This window comes from Macrosteles quadrilineatus, unplaced genomic scaffold (assembly GCF_028750875.1).
Source record: "Macrosteles quadrilineatus isolate MER2022 unplaced genomic scaffold, UCM_ALF_1.0 Scaffold_8__2_contigs__length_117827958, whole genome shotgun sequence".
Classification (NCBI taxonomy): Eukaryota; Metazoa; Arthropoda; class Insecta; order Hemiptera; family Cicadellidae; genus Macrosteles; species Macrosteles quadrilineatus.
This window is the reverse complement of record NW_026542601.1, coordinates 109,152,841-109,173,317: the sequence shown is the minus strand read 5'-3', so window position 1 is coordinate 109,173,317 and position 20,477 is coordinate 109,152,841. Positions and strand designations below refer to the sequence as shown.

The 20,477-nt window shown below is 32.6% G+C and overlaps 1 protein-coding gene across 1 annotated transcript; it reads right to left on the bottom strand.

The window, feature by feature from the left end:
• Positions 1-14,012: 14,012 nt before the first annotated feature.
• LOC129000653 (uncharacterized protein K02A2.6-like) lies at positions 14,013-16,916 on the bottom strand. Its single transcript, XM_054427613.1, has one exon. The coding sequence runs from the start codon at positions 16,914-16,916 to the stop codon at positions 14,013-14,015; it is 2,904 nt and encodes a 967-aa protein (XP_054283588.1).
• Between the last annotated feature and the right edge of the window lie 3,561 nt (positions 16,917-20,477).

Here is a 20,477-nt window from a genome sequence, read left to right as displayed (position 1 = left end):
GGTTATATACGGAAATAACGGACACATCGTCAGTTATAGTTTTCCACGATGGTAGAAAAATGTTGTGTTTCTTCCCCAGTCTTATAGACACAATCCTTTGTCTCCCATGGTCACGGAAATATCATAATTGTCAGTGATAGTGGAAGAGTCATGAATAGCTCCCGTGGTCTTTCTAGACATCATAATCGTCTTCAGTGGTCGAGGTAGAAGCATGGATTTTTTGATCTCGAAATGTTCGCAGATGCGTTCTGCAATCGCGATGGTAAAATCTCAGTTCGGCCTGGCATATTTTCTGTAAAATATTCTGAATTTCGGTAAAAATTGAATTTTTAGATGTGGTCCGGCCCAATTGATACGGATAATTCCAGCTCTAATATATTATTACAATCCGATAAAAGCTGCAAAATCCTCAAACTGCTATATACTCAACAAATAAAACAGAAGAATTATATACCTGCGTGAAGATACTTAGCTGATTTGTGATGGCTTGAGATTTTCGAAGAACATAAGTACCTCAATACATGATATTAGTTTCGTATTATAGTAAAACTTTGTTAAACAGCCTTCCAAGCTGTAAAACATTTACCTTATATCAAGTTTTATGTGTCGTAGAGAAATAATCATCCATCGAATATAACATAGGTCGTAAAATAATTTGTAGCATAGTATTTGTGATCATATACAAATATGAAGTAGATTGTAATTTGTATGGGGACTTTTGGAAGTGAAATAATTATTTGCCAATTTTAGCGTTTCCTCTGTAATTAATGAAACAAGATTCGAATGTAGATCTCCAAATTTCAAAAAAATTGAATGGACATTCTAATTGAGAATGAAAGAAATAAATGGCATTGACAACGGTTCAATCCCTTTTACATACTAAGTAAGCTAGATTTACATATCGTCTGCTTAAACATCCTGTTCTGGAGCGATTTGAGATTTCAATTGCAAAGTGGTGAATGCTGATGACAATTTAAATACGACCGGGTTTTTGTAAACGATCTGGAATCCGAGTACTCAAATCCATTACAAACCCAACGAATTTAATCCATAATGTGTTTAAATGTTAAAGACAAGATAACACATACCTAGGAAAGAATTACTAATTTTCTGTTTGATAGCTTATTTTGGTGTACCTTGAAGATGGTGGTGAAATAATAAATAAAACGATATTTCGGTATGATGTGTCGATTTTCAACGTTCAAAAATACTTCTTACTGTTGTACCTACATTGAACACTTATTGGTTACTGATGCATAAGAGACCTAAATATAGTTCATAACCTCTTATGTTATTGTTTCTTATTATCTTATGAGTGCTATAATCTCTCGTTTCAGAAAATTTCCTTGTAGGGAAGTAGCTATTATCGCAGGTGGCACGCTTGGAGCCGGGACCGATACAATTTTTCATTTTGATAACCCTAGAGGCCAAAAACACAATACGTTCAAATTTTTATTTATGTTTATTTATGTGTCCGTGAACGCGGTAACTTGAGTAATTTTCCTCCGATTTTCATTAAACTTGGTTTAAAGGTGTAAGGCAGGAAAAACTTGAATGAGTTCACGAACCATTTATTTTTGTACAAAAAAAAAGTTGTCGACTAAGTAAACCCTCTTTATTACTTCTACAATTTATAAGATCTTGTTTCGTTAATTTTTTTACATTCCTTTTAAATCTTTTAAATAAAAAGTATTTTTAACTTCAAGAATAGTGTTGAACTTTAGTTGCTAAAAATCCCTTTGCTAGATACTTATATATTTATTACCATAAAATTAAGTAAAATATAATTATTTCTTAGAAATTAATAGTAGGCCTACAATCGAGAAAAACTATTTGTTTTTTCACTATAAAAGTAGCCAAGGACAAAAACGACTTACAAATTAAAAGATTTTTACCTTCAGACTATAGGTGTTTTCCAATTCACTTGAGAGGTGTGTTCTGTAAAAGTAGGCTTGTGAAGGCTTTTCTTCAATAAGCTTACTTTCCCTTATCTCAACCCTCCCCTTTTACTTCTTCTCTCTGTTTTATCTTCAACCATCGATTCTCATTACTTTGCTGGTCTGTGCTGGGAACTGTATCTCAAGTAAAAAATTACCATTTAAAATACTCAAAATAACTCTAAATAAATAAACTTTAACTATTAACTTTAAATTAATATTTAAAAAATTACAACAGGTAATTTACTCTGCGTAAAAAACAACCCTTTATAAATACTCCCTCTATATAGCATAGCATCGTCCCTACAAATTTCCAATTTTTCTATTATATATTTATAAATATTTTTCTAACTTTGACACATTATTAAATATTATTTGCAATCATAAATTCCGTTAAATTAACTGTTAAGAGCCAAACATAACTTCCATATATTAAGATTGAATACACCTGAAAACCAAACAGCACTTAAAGTTTAAATATTTAAAGAATTCTGTGCAACTAAACAGTCTAATTTCATATTATTTACTTCTAAAGCATATCCACTTCATCGTAGCAATTTCTAGGAATAGTCTACATACACTAGTTGAACTGAAGGGTTTGAAGACGTGAAAACCCTTTCGTACATGGTTAAAGAACTAGATACTAACCTAAGCCAGGTTAAGATTGAATATTACTGTACTATTAATACGCCACCAACTATTTATTGATAACTTAAGTAAAATAATAATTGTAAAACACTTAATCATCATGCCACTATTACTCTAAATGGACATGCATCGATTTGCTAATATTATACTTACAAAATTAACTTTTACACGTCTATTTATACAGATAATGATTCAGTATAGTTTAATATTTTTTTGAATGAGTAGAATGCTTAAGTATACTTTTTCGCTTGTTTAACAATAGATTAAATTTTAATCTCAAACTTCTGGTAGTTGATGTTTGTTACAAGCGTGCAAAATACATAGTCCATAACTTATTTTATCATAACAGAAGTTTTTGACAAGACTAGTACTTATGGAGAACACCGACGTTATCCTTAATGGACAATCATAAAAGGGCTCAACTGATCTTTTAACTCTGTAAGAAAGGATTTCCACTCCTTTTAACTTGTGTATGTATTACTATGATTAAGGGCATATCACATATAGCTAAGGGCATTATATATAGCTTTAGTACCTAATGGGTATTAGACTGTTAAGCTACATGACATTTTTTCACCTGATCTGTAGGAGTTTACAAGCTTTTGCCGCAATTCTTATCCATAAAATACAAAAACTTATTGAGATAGTAAAATAATTGGTGGTACGTAACTTTGTATCAATTCTGTAGTGACGGAGAACATAACACTAGGATATACGTTTATTATTTTATTTTCCTGAAAAATCGTTCAAGAGACAGAAAGTGAGATGTGATAGAAATCTCAGATTTTAGAAATGGTTCAAATACTTTGCAAGAGGCGTCAAGTGTAAAGTTTCTGCTAGGTTGGGGCTTAGTCGTGTGAACATTTAGCTTAAGGTCCAGGAATCTGTTTGGTAACCTCTGAACTTTGCAGTTGGAAATAGGTTTCGTTATTTACAAGTAATAATAAAAAATAATTATTTATTATTACTTGTTAGGTTGGGTTAGGTCAGGTTAGGTCAATGAATTTTAATTCAGTAATGTTTAGCATCAGGTACGAAATGTTACTTTGGTAAAACTCAACAAGTAATAATAAATAATCAGGCATTTTATTTCAGTAATGGTTTGCTTTTGGTACGACATGTTTTAATACTTTTGTAAACCAATTCATTAAGCACGACTGTAAAATGTCTGTAAAGTTTTATTACAGTGCTTTAGGCTAGTAAATAATATAATTGAAACTTTGTTAGCATTGAATATGTGAAATATTACGAAGTATACTAAATATAGATTTCTTTTCGCAAAACTATTATCCATTTACTTTAAAGCTAAATATCAATTGTAGTAGTTTACAGCAAGTATACTGAACCGATGTTGCAAATCAACTTTACACCCAAACCTTTGTGAAATGTTAAACTGAACAACATTCCGAAGATGTTTTAAAAGAAATCCAGTTAACAACCCCTTAAATTTATCCTTAATTTCATTTTAGATTTTAACTAGGGGTTTTAGTAAAACGAGCTAACCTATCAAAATAGTCGTGCTAAGGTCTATACTGTGCTAAGTCTGTACTAGTCAAACCAATTCGTAATTATCTGGGGGAAAGCTGTTCTTTGACGACGAGTGACGTAGGATTGTTTTGAGTTTAAAAACAATATTGTTTGTAGAAAGTATTTTTAAAAACTTCTATACTGTACATCAGAATAGTTAGGTATTATGATCTTAGTCGTATACCATTTTTTTAATTCATTCTGTTTTCAGAAAGGAAAGTTACAATTCGTTGCAAAACTCCTCGTAGCAACCAGTACAAAGTATCAACATTTCGTTTTACCACAATAATTATCCTGGGTGTTCCATAGAAAGTATGAACATAATATTTTAGTTTACCAAAACATATTTCTATAAGATAACTTGTATTTTACTTGAGAACAAATTGTAAATAAGCTCCTTTACTACTCAGCCTGTATCAAGCTTCCCAAGATAAAGAGTCATTGACGTTGATGGAACGAACCCACAAAGTACGTGACGGGTCAAAGTATAGATAAGAGTTCCTTAACATCGAGTCTACAGAAAAACCCTTCAGTTTTATACATTAATTTTGTAACATATGGCACTTTTCATAGTAATTTTAGTTGAGATACACCTTTAAATACTTTAAAATGAAACAGTGACCATACGAAGGTAAGTATTTTATGCTAAGTATGATTAGAGATTAATCATTTTCATTTCCTTAATGAGACAAATTATATCCAATAAATACTCGTTTAGGTGTTAATGGTAAGCCTTGCACAATAGGGACGTAAAATAGTTGACGTTTTTTCAACCATTTTTTAGAATTTAGAAAAGGTTTAATTATTTTATTTATTTTCCATACAAACACGCGTATTGTCAACGGCGCTTATGAAAATATTCGATTTATGGGTTTTTATTTCTAATGTTAATAGCTAGTTTTTTTTTAAATAAAAACATTAGTACTAATAAATAGAACTATAAGAAAACACTGATTTAGGAAGATAGCTTATGTAAAAAGGACTGTCGGTCAAAATAATAATTATAAGTCAACAGTTCCTATCCAAAATATGAACCTGGTTTACATCTGTATGGGTTTACATATACATTTTTTCATTTAGTGTAAACGTTTATAGTATTTTCGTTTGTAAAATTTTTCAAAGCTCGTTACTTTAATTATATACAAATTTCACAGATTTTAAACATATTTCTGTCACAAATCAAAGCAAGCCAAACGTTATTGAAATGGGATAAATGTACATATTTAATCACATAATGACTCAAAATTGCCTTTCTATTTTGTAGCGGAAGTTGACTTTAATTTGTTAAAAATCTTAATCATTATTATTCATATTCATTATTCTATCTTACGTATCACAATAACAGCATACAAATAAAGATTTAACTTTTCGTCCAAGCGTTCTTTTACTGGTGTCAACCCAATTAATTTAAATAGAAATAATCTTTAACTTCATTATTTTGATGATACCTGTTAAAAATAATCTGTATTCGTCCTAGTATAAAATAACTTTAATGGCATATTTTGTAAATACCTTTGGCTTCAGAAACGTTTTTTGAAAGACGATACATAGGTGATCCAATTGGAGAAGACAAAGAACGATTCAGTAAAATGGATCACATCTGAAGATCTTATCACCAACTTATTTGTTTCGATTTCTTTTAGCGCCAACATCTTTCTCACCTGCCTTTCCAAAAAATTTAAAGGGTTTCTAATATTTTTTTCCTTAAAGACTTTTGATTTAAGTCAATGAGGCGTACTTTGTCATTCATAAGTCAATGTCCATTTTATCTACTGCTTTATTAAGATAACTGTCAATAATATTTGTGTCCAATTAATGTAAGGTAATTCCAAAACTGTTTTATAAGAGTAATCCTGTAACTAGACATATAAAAAGGAACGCGGTCTGTGGCAATAGGTCTACAAGTAAATCTTCTTTATTTTGATTGGACAATATGTAATATTAAAATTTTACAGAGTGAGCACTAATTAGCATTACCAATACAATCAATGTAATTCAAGGTTATATTAGTTTTGGAGATGAAATCACTTTTGTAAAAATTCAACCCCCAGTTGTTTGCTACAACTTGGTCAACATTTACTCTACAGATTGGGTCCAGCTGATCGTACAACACTCACACAAGACGTTCTTGATCACAACAACACGTTGTTAAAATGAGTTAGTTTCACTATATCACGTAGGGTACAGATGAATCACAGAGTCTAACCTTACCAAAAAGTAAATCTAACAACCTTAGTCGCAGGCCTACGTAGGACACCATTTTACAATGTAACCTATTACAATATAACAATATTTCATGTAATATTAAATTTGGCCGAACACCACAATCTTTAAACCATAATTAAACCATAATTTCTCCTCCAATGCAAATAGTTCAGTATGGGAAGAAATGATTATTTACTACTTGATTAACATTCATTTTTCGAATGTCTTATTCTTTAGAAACCATAAAAATGTGGGTTAATAAGGTTTTTTTTTACAAACTTTGCATAAAAGTTGATACGTTTATACAGGGTGTACCGGAACTCTCTACCAATATTTTAGGGCATTGATCCTGGGTAAGAAACGTACCTAAATATCATATTTAAATTGTCCGGAAACCCTTAGTTACTCACACAGCCGCCATTTTGTTTTTTTCAGTTATTAAATTTTTTCTAATGAATGGTTCATCATAGGAAATGGAAACTTTGCACAAACATTTATGACAACTAGACAAAGCTACAAAAAAATTATGAAGATTTTTCAAGTAAATAAAACAAAATTACGGCCTTTTAAAATTTTCTTTCTTAAATAACTAAAAAAACATTGATTTTACAAAAAATTTAAATGGCCGCCATTTTGTTTTATGAATTTGAATAATCTTGATAATTTTTTGGTAGCTTTGTCTAGTTGTCATAAATGTTTGTGCAAAGTTTCCATTTCGTATGTTTAACCTTTCTTTAGAAAAAAAATAATAACTGAAAAAAACAAAATGGTGGCGGTGTGAGTAACTATGGACTTCCGGACAGTTTAAATATGATATTTAGTTATGTTTCTTACCCAGGAGCAATGCCTTAAAATATTGGTAGAGAGTTCCGGGACACCCTAATTTTCTCTATGAATCAAAAATCAACATACTAAAATATTCTATCAGCCTAAGAAATCCATGTAGAAAGATAAACCTGACACTCGGAGCTTTGCTAAGAGACATATCAATAGGTATATGTCTACATCTGTAGTAAAGCCCCTTTAGCTACACATGTTGTCCGAGTGGTTCTAAACTTGTTTCTGCAATGCTACCACACATTTAAAACCAGAAAATTACCTTTTGTTAAATAAATTATATTTTAAAATTGTAGTTAAAAGTATGGTGTGCATTTGAGGGAATAAATAGTTTGTACGATGTTATATATAAAAAAATACTACAATATTTGATTTTAAACATAAGTGCGGCTTATGGGTAAAATTTAAATTTATAGTGAGATTAAACATTTTACCCATACTCTGCAACACAAACAATTAGAGGTCATTTTACGTAATCCATTTCACATTCTACGTTACACAGTTAATAGAGGGTTATAAATTGTTAATTAGTAAATATTTAAAGCATTATTTTTAATCAGTGCTTACTGTACTAAACCACACTTAAGCATGCTACAAAAGTTTCTTTGATAACCTTTACCGCTTATAATCCAGAAGATTGTTCTCCCAGACATGATTGAAAATTCAGATAAGCTCATCTGTACTTAACCCTCACTTAACTGGGCTTTGGGCGTTCATTCATAGTTTTTCATGTCAGAATTTTAAGAATTAAAACTTCTTTTAAGGTCGATTCATACACATCAGTTACGGCACGTCACAGTCCAGTCACTTCAGGCACGTCACAGTTAACAAAAATATTCTTTAATGGATTCTCTATTGCGCCATCTACACTCATCCGTTGCAGTTCCGTCAGTCGCTTTGCCAGCGTCCGTCTATCAATTTCAGATTTCTTTCCACCGATATTTTTGGATTATTCGGACGCCTGAAGGACTTGTTTGAGGTTAGAAAATAGTGTTTCTATTATTTAAATGATTGTGTTTATATTTTGATTACTGTTTGTAAAAATTAACAAAATGTACAGTGAAAATTTCATAGAATATCTATTCTATATATAATTCAGTTTTAAAAATCTTTGTACAACTAAATCTAGAGTTCTACTGGACCGATTTTATTAATTAATGGGTCGTTGGAAAGCTTAATGCGTGTAGATTTGCAAATAATTATGAAAGTTTATTTTTGTTCTGATTTATGGTGAAAAAAAAACATTCTTCCCATAAGAAATACATTTAAAACGGTGATTTTCACACTTTTTATTTGGGTGAGACTTTTGGCTGCCTTTTTTGAGTGTTTCCAAAACTACATATACTAATTATATCATATATAATTTACATATACTATTATATTATATCGTATATGGTATCAATTTGTAAGAAATTTTATTCTCTTTCAGAATCACTTAAGTCGATTTCCTCACCATTTAAAAGTTATTTGCAAAAAAGCTAAGCAGCCTCCGAATTTATAATATTGAGAAAACACTGAATTAGGGATATTTTTGTTAAACTTTGTACAACTAAATCTAGACTTCTACTGGACCGATTTTGTTAACTAATGGGCCATTGGAAAGCCCAACTCATGTAGATTTGCAAATAATTATGAAAGTGTGTTTTTAGCGAATTTCCCTATAGGGAAGTAGCTATTACCGTAGGTCTCATGGTAAGACTTAGGCCCGGGACCGATTTACTTTTTCATTTTAATGTCCCCAGAGGCCAAAAACACCATTCGTTCAAATTTATATATATATATATATATATATATATATATATATATATATTATTTTCTTGCATTTTTAGGGCTACTAATATAATAAAATTAAAACATATATAACAAAGTACCCTTTTCGTAACTTGAGTAATTTTTATCCGATTTTGATGAAATTTGGTTTGAAGGTGTAAGGCGGGATAAACTTGAATGAGTTCGCGATCCAGCATGATCGGACCATGGGAACAGGGTTTTATGGGGTAAAAATTGGTTTTTCTCACTTTTTACCCTCAAAACACAAAATTTCCCAATTTTTCTCTAAACCTTCTTAAAGAGCTTAAAAAAACAAACAATTCAGTATATCAAAGTGTTTTTGTACGGTTATTGGTTACGGAGAAAACTAAAAAAATGGTAAATTTAAAATTCCCATGTTATTCTTATGGAGAATATTGTAAAATGTTGTAGTTTGCTTGTTTATGGATATATTTTGATCAAACTTGGCAAATTTATTTATTTTATAGAAAGCTATCAATATTTTACTAAAAACACACTACTTTATTAGTTTCCTTGTAGCAGCAAACCTAGGTACTCGTTAAACCTAATGTTATTTAAATAGATCAATTGAAAATCAATTCGGCCAAATGGAAATTCGCTTAGACGGCAGGTTTGCTGCGGCGGGGGTATATTATTAAATCTTTGTGGTAAAAAAGTAAACATAACAAAAATACATTAAAAACTGCTTTTTTCAAGTTTCTGTTTTCAAGTTTCTATTTGTAGCCAGCTTTTGGCTGCCTTTATTAAGCAATCTCAAGAAATGCTTAGTAGTTATTTGTTATTCTCTTTCAGAATATCACATCCACTTTGGTTGATTTCCCCTCCATTTAAAAGTTATTGGCAATAATCTAAGTGATCTCCAAATTTATAGTGGTGAGAAAATACTGAGTTAGGGAAGTTTATATTTCCAAGTTTATATTTGTAGCCAACTTTAGGCTGTCTTTATTGAGTATTTTCCAGAAATACATAATAGTAATTTGTAGGAAATTTTATTCTATTTCAGAATATCACCTCCCACTTTGGTCGATTTCCTCAAAGTTATTTGCAAAAACGTTAAGCAACCTCCAAATTTATGGTGGTGAGTAAATACTGAATTAAAGACGTTGTTTTTAAACTCTGTACAATTAAATCTACAGTTCTACTGAACCGATTTTATCAATTAATAGGTAATTGGAAAGCCTAATTTGTGTAGATTTGCAAATAATTATAAAAGTTTGATATTTTAAAGATTTACTAGGTGATACCCGTCAAAGTCGACAGTTACTGTTGAGGCTGCCAGTAATATCGTGTTGACTTTATATCGATGATACATAACTCCATTTTTTGAACAATTTGTCTTGTTCGTGATTTAGCTGTGCGCTTTAGGTACGTCCGATCTTAATAATCAATAAATCAAATGGAAGCTGGTATTTCACTGAAGGTTCTTAGGTCAAAACAAATAGAATAACGTAATTATAATTAAGTAAATATATCTAAAACTAAATTCCATATCCCAGATATAATCAAATTTATATTTTCTGATTGAGCGATACAGTATCTTGAACTTAACTGATTAAACTATCAATATCTCAAGTAAAAGCCTTTGAAGTGTTTTAAGACCAAGAAATAAAAAATAACTTAAATAAAAATAGAGTTACGTATCATTGATTGCAGATAAGTACTAAAACGATTGTAATTATTGTTGATTCGTGATTCAGCAGTGTGCTTTAGGTAGTCTGATCTTAATAATCAATAGCTCAAATGAAAGCTGGCATTTCAGTAAGGTTTTTAGACCAAAACATAATATAGGGTAATGTAATTAGAACTGCTGGAATACATCTTTAATTGAAGTAAAAAAAAATCAAATTTAAATTCTTTCGTCGAGTAATATATTAGATAAATTAATAATGATGCATGATGACAAATATGTGCTTGCGTAGCTTTATTTTAAAACCAAAATTATGAAAATCCGGTGGGTAGAAGAGCCAAACGATCTAAAAAAAATTAACTCCCATAAGAAATGTACAGGGAGGCAGTTTGTTCATGACTCGAAATATACGTCAAAATGAATGCCGATGCTTGGTGGAATCTGTGGTACGTCCATACCTTTAGTTTAAGGCCAAAATTAAGAAAATCGGTCGGGTAGAAGAGCTAACCCTACTCGAAAAAGAAAAATCAATAATTTTTATAGATGACAATAATTGGTTTACCAGTATGCATAATCTAATCATACGAAACATGTGTTAATAATTCAACAGCTTATTGTTATATTGTTATCTAATTGATTTTTCTTTGATTAAATGTTGTTGTTAACAATTTGCATTTGTGTTTCAAGTGGGTTCCCCTTATGTTAAGTGTGTGATTCTAATGTTATTTGCTTAATCTGTACCATCAATATTAGTGAGTAAAGTGGTGTATGGATTTCATAACCATTATTTTACCAGAGACCGTTGTATTTAACCACAACGGGCACTGTTGCTAGTAGGTTTATAATTTAAAATTTTGACTGTAAATTGCTGTAAATATTAGATACGGAAGACTGACTGAAACCAACTGACGGACAGTTGACTGAGAAATTGCGGATGCAACTGAGACTGAACTGTAACTGGACTGTAACGGAACCGTGACTGAACTGATATGTGTGAATCGACCGGATGGCCAAATTATCTATATTAATATGCATTAGGCAAGCATGTTTCTTTAAAACCTTTTTTTCATATCGTGTGCATCGCAAGGATGCATACTGTTGGCAAGATATTTGCCTGTAGGTGTGCAGAATCCTTTCATAAATTAAAATAGGCTACAAAGTAAGCATAAAAAATGAATTTTAAATTTACAAAAAAATAAAAACGGTCTTATAGGTTGCCATGCTGGTGACGAAATAACAACGAAATATAAACAGAAAATCAAAACAAATAGAAGAAACTCCAATCACATGTTTTATTTACAGCGTGGGGTGGAAATAATGTATGTACACTACATATTTTTCACTGGACGACCTCTACTTCAAATTAATCGTTTAAAGTAACTGTGTAAGTAGTAGTACATAATTAGTAGAACTGTGTTATTTTTTTAACCCAAACCATAAAAGAACTTAAGGGAATTAAAAAAGCGCCAGGTATCAATATCACACACAAATATTAACATGATTTAAGTAAATTATTATTTTGTATTTCTATGTAGGAATTGATTTTCTTTTGAAACAAAAGATCTTGTATTTATTTTGCTGATAATTGTATTTGTGATTGAAACTTATTTATGTTGAATTTCATTAAATTCAATTTCATTTGTCCATTTTTGGGGCGGTTAATTTTAACTACTTATCTAATTAATTGCTTTTACTATGTAATTTAAACTCACGTTTCATGGGTTCGTGGCCAGCAGTTTGTTTATCCTTCATGCATATAACCCTAAACTATGATACAAAATATTTTAACCTGCAATACTAAATCGTGTAAATTTTTAAATAATATTTTATTTCCAGCCACGTTTTTTCTCCCTTCATCTTTAAGAGTAAATATGCCGGCCAATACCAACAATTTGTTTATCTTTTAATGGTATTATTTTTAATCAATGGGATGGGAACAGATTAAAAATGTTTGGCTGCAGCTTCCCAAAAAACGGTAAAAACTCTGGAAAAATACTTTAGAATGCCGCTTTCACAATAGTTTTACTCTTAAGAGTGTTAGACAATGAGAAGAAATCCCTCGGCGAATACTGCCAATAGAGAAGAATGGGAGTATTTTTGTTTTTTTTTTAATTCCGTTAAATAGTACGTCTAAAACTTGATATTAGTAAAAAAAACATTGATTAAGGTTTTGATTGGAAAAGGTGTACTGAATCAAGGGGTGACCTGACACAGTTAAGTGTAAGTATAAGCCCTGTAGTATAAGAAGTGAACGCAACTGAACTGATAACATTTAGTGACATGATTTATGAACTGAACCCACGACATCCCTGCCATGTATTTAACATAGCGAAGTTGTATGGATAAGGATAATTGGGGTCAGTTATAGACAAAGAACAGAGTGGGGATTGTTTAGTGTTTCCTTACAACAATGTTGAACATGAAGGTGTTGAAGCGCCAAACGATTCTTAACGTCTGTTATTCGATTTAAGTTTCAACACGGCATCTGTATACTTAGTATAATATGTGTTTTCTCTGTAACACCCCGTTGCACCCGTCTCCGAAACATATGTTATAGCTTATGATCTAGAGCATGAACAAATGTTAAGTAAAGAGGTAATATCCTCTATAGTTTTGTAACCCTAGCCTTCAATTTATTTTTGAACGATGTTTCATAAGTCCAGTGCTGCTGGCAAACAGTCTTTAAAATTGGTTTAAATGCGAATTATGATTTACCTACAATCAGTTAGAATAAATGTTCAATTAACCACTTCAGCGAGTCAAAAAAGAAGACATAGTTTATGATAATAGATTAAAACGGCGCTGGTTTTATTGATAATTTTAACTAAAATGAAGTGGGTAAATCACTTTATGGCATAGATCTTTATTGATATATTTTACATGTTGTAATATATAAGATTAATGATCTAACAATCTTAAACAGACATACATTATTTTATGTGATCATGGTTTACTTGAACGTTATTTTTTTACGAAGTGATCTGTAACAGGTAAAAAGCTAAATGTTATTAGTTGTTCCTTGGAAACGGCTTTTAAACCACTGACATGCGCAATTCGTGCAGGAGGCCCATCGAAAAGACTAGATATGTGTAAAAAACAATCTAATAGTATAAAATACATTAACTTTTACTTATAAAATAAACTAAAATATACAAATATGGATTTTATAGGTACAACACGATGTTCGTAGATGACAATGAAACTGACCTTTGTTATATGCGCAGGTTTGTTCTGGGTAATTTTATTGATTGTTTCTCTATGGAAAAGAATTATTGATAAAGTGCTTATGATAACACCGCTTGGACCCTAATCAAGGTATACTTATTGAAATAAAATCAAGAACTAACTTAAACTCATTTAATCATAGAACAAAATATAACATTATTTGTTTACATTTTCATAATAAACATAAAACCAAATTATCAGCTGATTCCAATATATTACACTTTTCCCTCCTCATCGTCTACCGCACCTTCTCTTCTTCGCAGTTGATCCGAATGTTTTCTTTTTATCACTCCACCACACATGACTTCATAAGAGTATAAGCCATTGCGTTTGACTATTGTTCCTGCTATCCAACCAGGGTTATTCTCTTTTTTCATCCATACTTCTTCCCCTTCACTGAATGCTCTTAAGGTTTTCTTTTGAGTTGGGTTTTGTTGTTCCTTCCAAATTTTCAGATCTAATTGTTGTCTAAGGTTTGGTTTCATGTTGTCCAACATAGTTGGCATTCTTCGACCTAGAAACAACTCTGCAGGGGCTCGTCCTGTTGTTTTTTGTGGGGCATTTCTGTAACTGAACAACACATTTTGCAATGCCAATGAAGAATCATTAATTTCTTGTTTTGTTGTTCTGTAACGCCTTTTCAAAGTCCCTATTAGACGTTCGACTAAGCCATTACTTCTAGGATGATAAGGAGTAGTTCTTATATGTCGAATTGAATGTCTCTTGAAAAATGCTTCCATTTCAGTAGAGACAAACTGTGGCCCGTTGTCAGTTACTACTTGTGATGGTATCCCATACCTGCTCATCCACGATCTTAATCTTTGAATTATGGCAGTTGAAGTCGTTGTTCTTAAACATTCAACTTCTGCCCACTTAGATAGCGCGTCAATCCCTACTAACCACATTACTCCATCAACTGGTCCAGCTAAATCCAAATGAACTCTTTCCCACACTTTTTCAGGAATGTTCCATGGATAGACCGGGACTTCTTCAATGTTTCCTCTGTTTTCTTGACATGCTTCACAAGTCTTAACATGCATTTCAACGTCTTTGTCAATGTTAGGCCACCATACATAGTATCTGGTAATTGATCTCATAGCTGAAATTCCAGGATGGCCACAGTGCAAAATTCTCAAGATTTTTTTTCTCATATTTGTTGGCACAACAACTCTACCAAACCACATCAAAACACCATCTTCAACTGATAATTCTTCTTTCCTTTGTTTAAATGTTTTAATGTTATCTGGTACCTTCTCTGGCCATGAATTTAGCACATAACTTTGTACTAATTTTATCTCCTTGTCCAAACTGCTGTTATGTTTGAGTTCCTTATAGGACACCAATGTCTCAACTTTATCCATGTTTAAAAACTTTATGTCTCTTACATCGGTAGATTCTTCTCTGATTCTCATGGGAAGACGGGATAGTGCATCAGCACAAACGTTTTCATCTCCTTTCCTGTACTTGATTTGAAAATTGTACTGATTCAGTTCTAGGGCCCATCTCACTAACCTATTGTTCATTACCTTTGGAAGATTCCGGTTTTCTCCAAATATTCTTTGAAGGGGTTTATGATCGGTGACAAGTGTGAAGCTTCGTCCATATACATATTGGTGAAACTTTCTTACAGCAAATAAAATTGCAAGTGCTTCTCGATCAATATTCGAGTATCTTTTCTCAGCATCTGAAAGAGTTCTGCTAGCATACGCGATTGGTTTTTCCAGACCATCTTCACACTTGTGCATTAAGACACTCCCAAGACCGTCTTCGGACGCATCACACACCAACACTAGAGGTTTGGATTCATCATATGGAACAACTGTGTCTTCTTCCGAAAGAATCATTTTGACCTTTGTAAATACTTCATCTTCTTTCTCTGTCCAGATCCATTTTGATCTGTTGCTAGTAAGTCGATGTAACCTTGAGCACAGCGCATGCAACCTAGGGATAAACCTTTCATAATAGTTTATGGATCCTAAAAAAGACCTAAGCTGTTTGACATTTGTAGGTTTAGGTGCCTTTTGTATTGCTTCGATCTTCTCTTTTGTTGGATGGATACCCTGTTCATCGATAATGTGTCCAAGATAGGTGACTGAATTCTGCATGAATCTACATTTTTCTTTCTTCGCTTTTAGCCCTGCGTTACTCATTCGTTTTAATACTTCCTTTAAGTTCATGAGGTGTTCTTCTTTGTTTCGGCCCGTAATGATTACATCATCTAGAAGTACCCCCACTTGTGGTATGCCTTCAAGGAGCTTCTCCATGTATTCCTGAAAGATACCTGGGCTGGAGGTTATACCAAATGGTAGTCTCTTGTATCTATAGTATCCAACGTGCGTGGATATTACCAGATATTTTCTGTCTTCCTCTGATACTTCCATTTGGAGATATGCATCTCTCAAGTCAACAACTGAATATTGCTTCCCTCGAGATACTTTATTCGTCAGTTCCTCAAAAGTTGGCAAAAGTGTTGTATGGGTAACAATGTTTGGGTTTAAGGTTACCCGAAAATCTCCACATATTCTAATTGTGCCATTTTCCTTCTCAACATTTACTGTTGGTGTTGCCCATTCGATAGGAGTTTTGGAAGGGTCTACCTTTTCTATAACACCGTCACTTACCAGTCTGTTTAGTTCTTGCTCAATTCTACTTCTTAGTGGAAAAGGCACTCTGCGAGCAGGAAAACACCTAGGCTCTGAGTCACTCTTAACATGTATCTTCGCCTGATATCCTTTAATGGTTCCCAATTCTTTCTTAAATACATCACTAAACTCAGAAATAACTTGGTTAATTTCCTCTTCGGTTACTGTAGAAGCATTTTCATCTTTATTGGTGTTATCCAACTTACGAATCGTAACACTAGGTGGTAATTTCATGTTGAAGGCAAGCATCCATGGTAATCCAAACAAAGGAGATTCGTTTCCATTTACCACAGCAGCCTTAAGTTTCCTAATCTGTCCATCAACTTTAACATTAACTTCACACTCTCCTAAAACATCCAGGGTATTGTTTCCATAAGCGACAAATTTTGTTTTACATGCCCTCAAATTTGGTGATCCTATTTGTTTCCACAGGGGTGCATCAATCATCGATGCTCTAGCTCCTGAATCAAACTCCATGGTTGTTGGTACTTCATTTAGGGTAACATTAATTTGTGCTCTTGGGATCTTCCTATTAGGTTTAAGTTCAGAAATTCCTAACTGTACCTCTTCTTCCTCAGATTTTATGTCTGTGTCGTTGATTTGGTTCAAATAGGCCTTTTTTGAACGACAATGTCGCGGAAAATGACCCATTTTCCCACAGAAGTGACATTGTTTTGTCTTTTTGGTTCCACATTGTCGTGAGAAATGACCTTGCCTTCCACATGAAAAACACTTAGACTTTTGAGCTGGACAAAATTCTCCACTGTGTACTAGTCCACACTGATTACAATCTTCTGTAGAATGGCTGTAGGTTTCTTTTGCCGAATATCTATTTTTCTTATCATAGCTATGTACCTTGTTAATTACAGGCATAGCTTCATCTAAAATATTCATTTCCCGCTTAGCTCTATCCATCGCTTCAGCTAAATCTACCAACTCATTTAAAGTTAAACGTGAACCATCTTTATTTATGCCTTCTGGCCACCTTTGCCTGATTTCAACTTCAAACTGTGGAAAGTTAACGCCACCAGCAAATCTATCCCTTACTCTTTCCTCAAAATACCTGTCGTATTTACAGTAGGAGGCTAACTCTTTTAAACGTAAGACGAAATTTGAAAAACTCTCATCATTTCCTCTCACACATTTTTCAAAGTCTAGTCTCGCTGCAAAGATTGTTTTACTAGGTTTATAAACACACCGAAATGTATCAAGCAGTTCAGTCATTGGTATGTCATAAATTTGCCTAGGTAAAACGAAATTAGATACCTTTTTGAGGGGTACAGGTCCAACATATGCTAGAAGAAGATCCCTTCTGGCCTCCTCAGTTTCATCACTGTCATCACCCAATCCCTTTACCTTGCACATCAATTGGAAGTGAGCTTCATAATCCTCCCAGTTCAATTTTTCATCATAGGGTTCTATTGAAAACTTTTCCATTCTCTTTCGCACCTCTTCTTTATTGTTCCAACCAATATCTTCACATCTTTGGGTTCGTTTTTTACTCATCGTCGCCAGTGAAATAAAATCAAGAACTAACTTAAACTCATTTAATCATAGAACAAAATATAACATTATTTGTTTACATTTTCATAATAAACATAAAACCAAATTATCAGCTGATTCCAATATATTACACTTATCTATATATAAATACGCAAGCAGTTTTCTTTTCACAGTCATAACTCGATAACGGCTTGACGGATTTTAACGTTTGAGGTGTCAAATTAAAGGTATTTCCACGTAGATGTGCAAATACGTCTCAAAGGGCACCACTTAAGTACACAAAAGGGCTAAAGATTGGAAGGCGGCGCTATCTGTTGACATTTGATCAAACTCATTTCCTTTTGTTTACAAATAACATATGGACGTAGTTTGAAATAGTTTTTAAGGTTAACCACAGACTGCAGGACTTAAAACTTCCAGAGCAAAGCTGGAATTTATATTTTGTTTCAATCTGTAACTAAGTCTGGTTCTGGTTCGTAATGAAGAGTTTAAGAATAAAAATTTAAAATAAATAGTTTATTCTTTTTGAGTATAGTTAAATTGATTTACCTTATATCGTATTTTACTGATTATCATGTTACAGTTCGATGTGATGAAGTGAATGTTTACAAGTGATGATTCGCAGGGCAGTTATCCGTAATTACATTACCATATTGTCATGTAATTAATATATATCAAAATTCCAATTCCTTTAATGTATTTTCTGTTGTTTGGTTAACTTCCTTATTTCATTTCAATTTAAAATCAAATGCCGCCAGTACGACGAAGAACTGTGAGTGGCTGGAGGGAAACGCGAACATGACCGCTTGTACCAACCTCTCAATTGAACATTTGAAGGGTACATAGTGGTAGTACCACCGTTGTGATAGTCCAATCTCGGACAGATGAACGTTAAATGTTTACATTGTAGTAGCTTACACATTTTTAAGCGAGAAAAGACTGGCCGATACGGTTAAGTTTTTACTCTTTGTTGTCATAAATGAAAGGTTCGTTTACCTCATTTGTGCAATTCACAATACCTTCAGGTTCTTATTGGAAACTCCCAATCTAAAAATAGGACTGTGAGACTTATATCCAGAAATTATACAGATATATAAGTAAGTACAACAATGAACTAGAACCCAAAAGAGAATTAAGCACAATTCAAAATGCAATGAAAAAATATGCGGGAAATAGGGTCACAATGCCAACCAAATTTCAAATCTTTGAAGACTGTGGCAGACATTATGTAGGGAAGAGAGCTCCGAGGAGTCAAGTGAAGTTCTTATGTACATAATAGGAGAAAGAAGAAGTGTCTTCCCTCGCTACAATTTGTAAAGCTGAAAACAAAGCAATTGTATAGTTTTTTCCAACATTAATAATGTTAAACGCGTATCCGTTCTAGATCTGTCGTTAGATCCACATATGCTTACCCTCTTATGTTCCCAACTGGAGACTTGGGTTGGGGACCCTAATTTAAACACGCCTAAAACAGAACACATCAAAGAAATAATTTAACAATGCTAGAATAAATAGCGATGGTTGGCGTCAAGAGAGGAATTGAGCTACATTAGGTCAAAAGCTCATTTTACAGTGTGGTTGACATCTACATGTTCATAGAGAGCACCCGCCTACTATATAAGAGATACTGTAACCAAAGCAGTATGAGAGTGAATGTAAATTTAAATATATTGTAGATTACTTTTATATTTTTTACATCATAATATATATATTTTTTTTATTATCAGTCATATAAATTATTTTTGAGCGACTCTTTAATAAAGGATTTGCTGTTTATGTTTTTTGTTTATTTTTTACATACAAGGTTCAGCAAAACGGCACACGGAAGATTTCTCAGGTGCTGTTTGACGTCATTAACTGCTGACGTCACTTTGAGGGAACACCAATACCGCATCGATACGGTATTGAACCATCGGCCTCGGTGGTGTAGAGGATAGCGTGTCGGGCTGATAATCCGAACGTACGGGTTCGAATCCCGCTGGTAGCCTTATCTGTTTGTCAACAATTTTCTGTCATATCAGCAAGTTTGGTTGGTTTGATTAGGTTATGACAGTTTAATTTTATAATTAAAAAATTATAAAATTGAATTTTAGGCATTTATAATTTTATTTTATGAACAAAACTATTTTTTAGATTAGTAAACCTTCATTCGATTTTTTCATGATCAGCACGTTTGGTTAGTTTGGTTAGGTTATGACAGTTTAATTTAATAATAGAAAATTTATAAAATTGTCCGTTTCTTCAGACGCAGCAGTTAGTAGTGATGTCAGCAGTTAGTGACGTCAAACGGCACCTGAGAAATCTTCCGTGTGCCCCACCGCAAGTTTCAGTTTTGCTCGATTTCGAGCAACGTGTTATCTAGTTTTACTGATTGTTGAAACTCAACGTCAATTAAACTACACTCTAACCCGGTAAATACCGCGAAAATCAATCTTAGTAATAATCTGACTCTTTTGGTTGACACTTTAATTAAATGATCCTTAACAGTAGTTAATCTATACAAATTTAGTTTTTTAAAGAGTACTTATTATGAAT

What these genes read in the sequence shown, in the direction of transcription:
- LOC129000653 (XM_054427613.1), bottom strand. Translation starts at nt 16,916, where the DNA reads ATGGAGTTTGATTCAGGAGCTAGAGCATCGATGATTGATGCACCCCTG.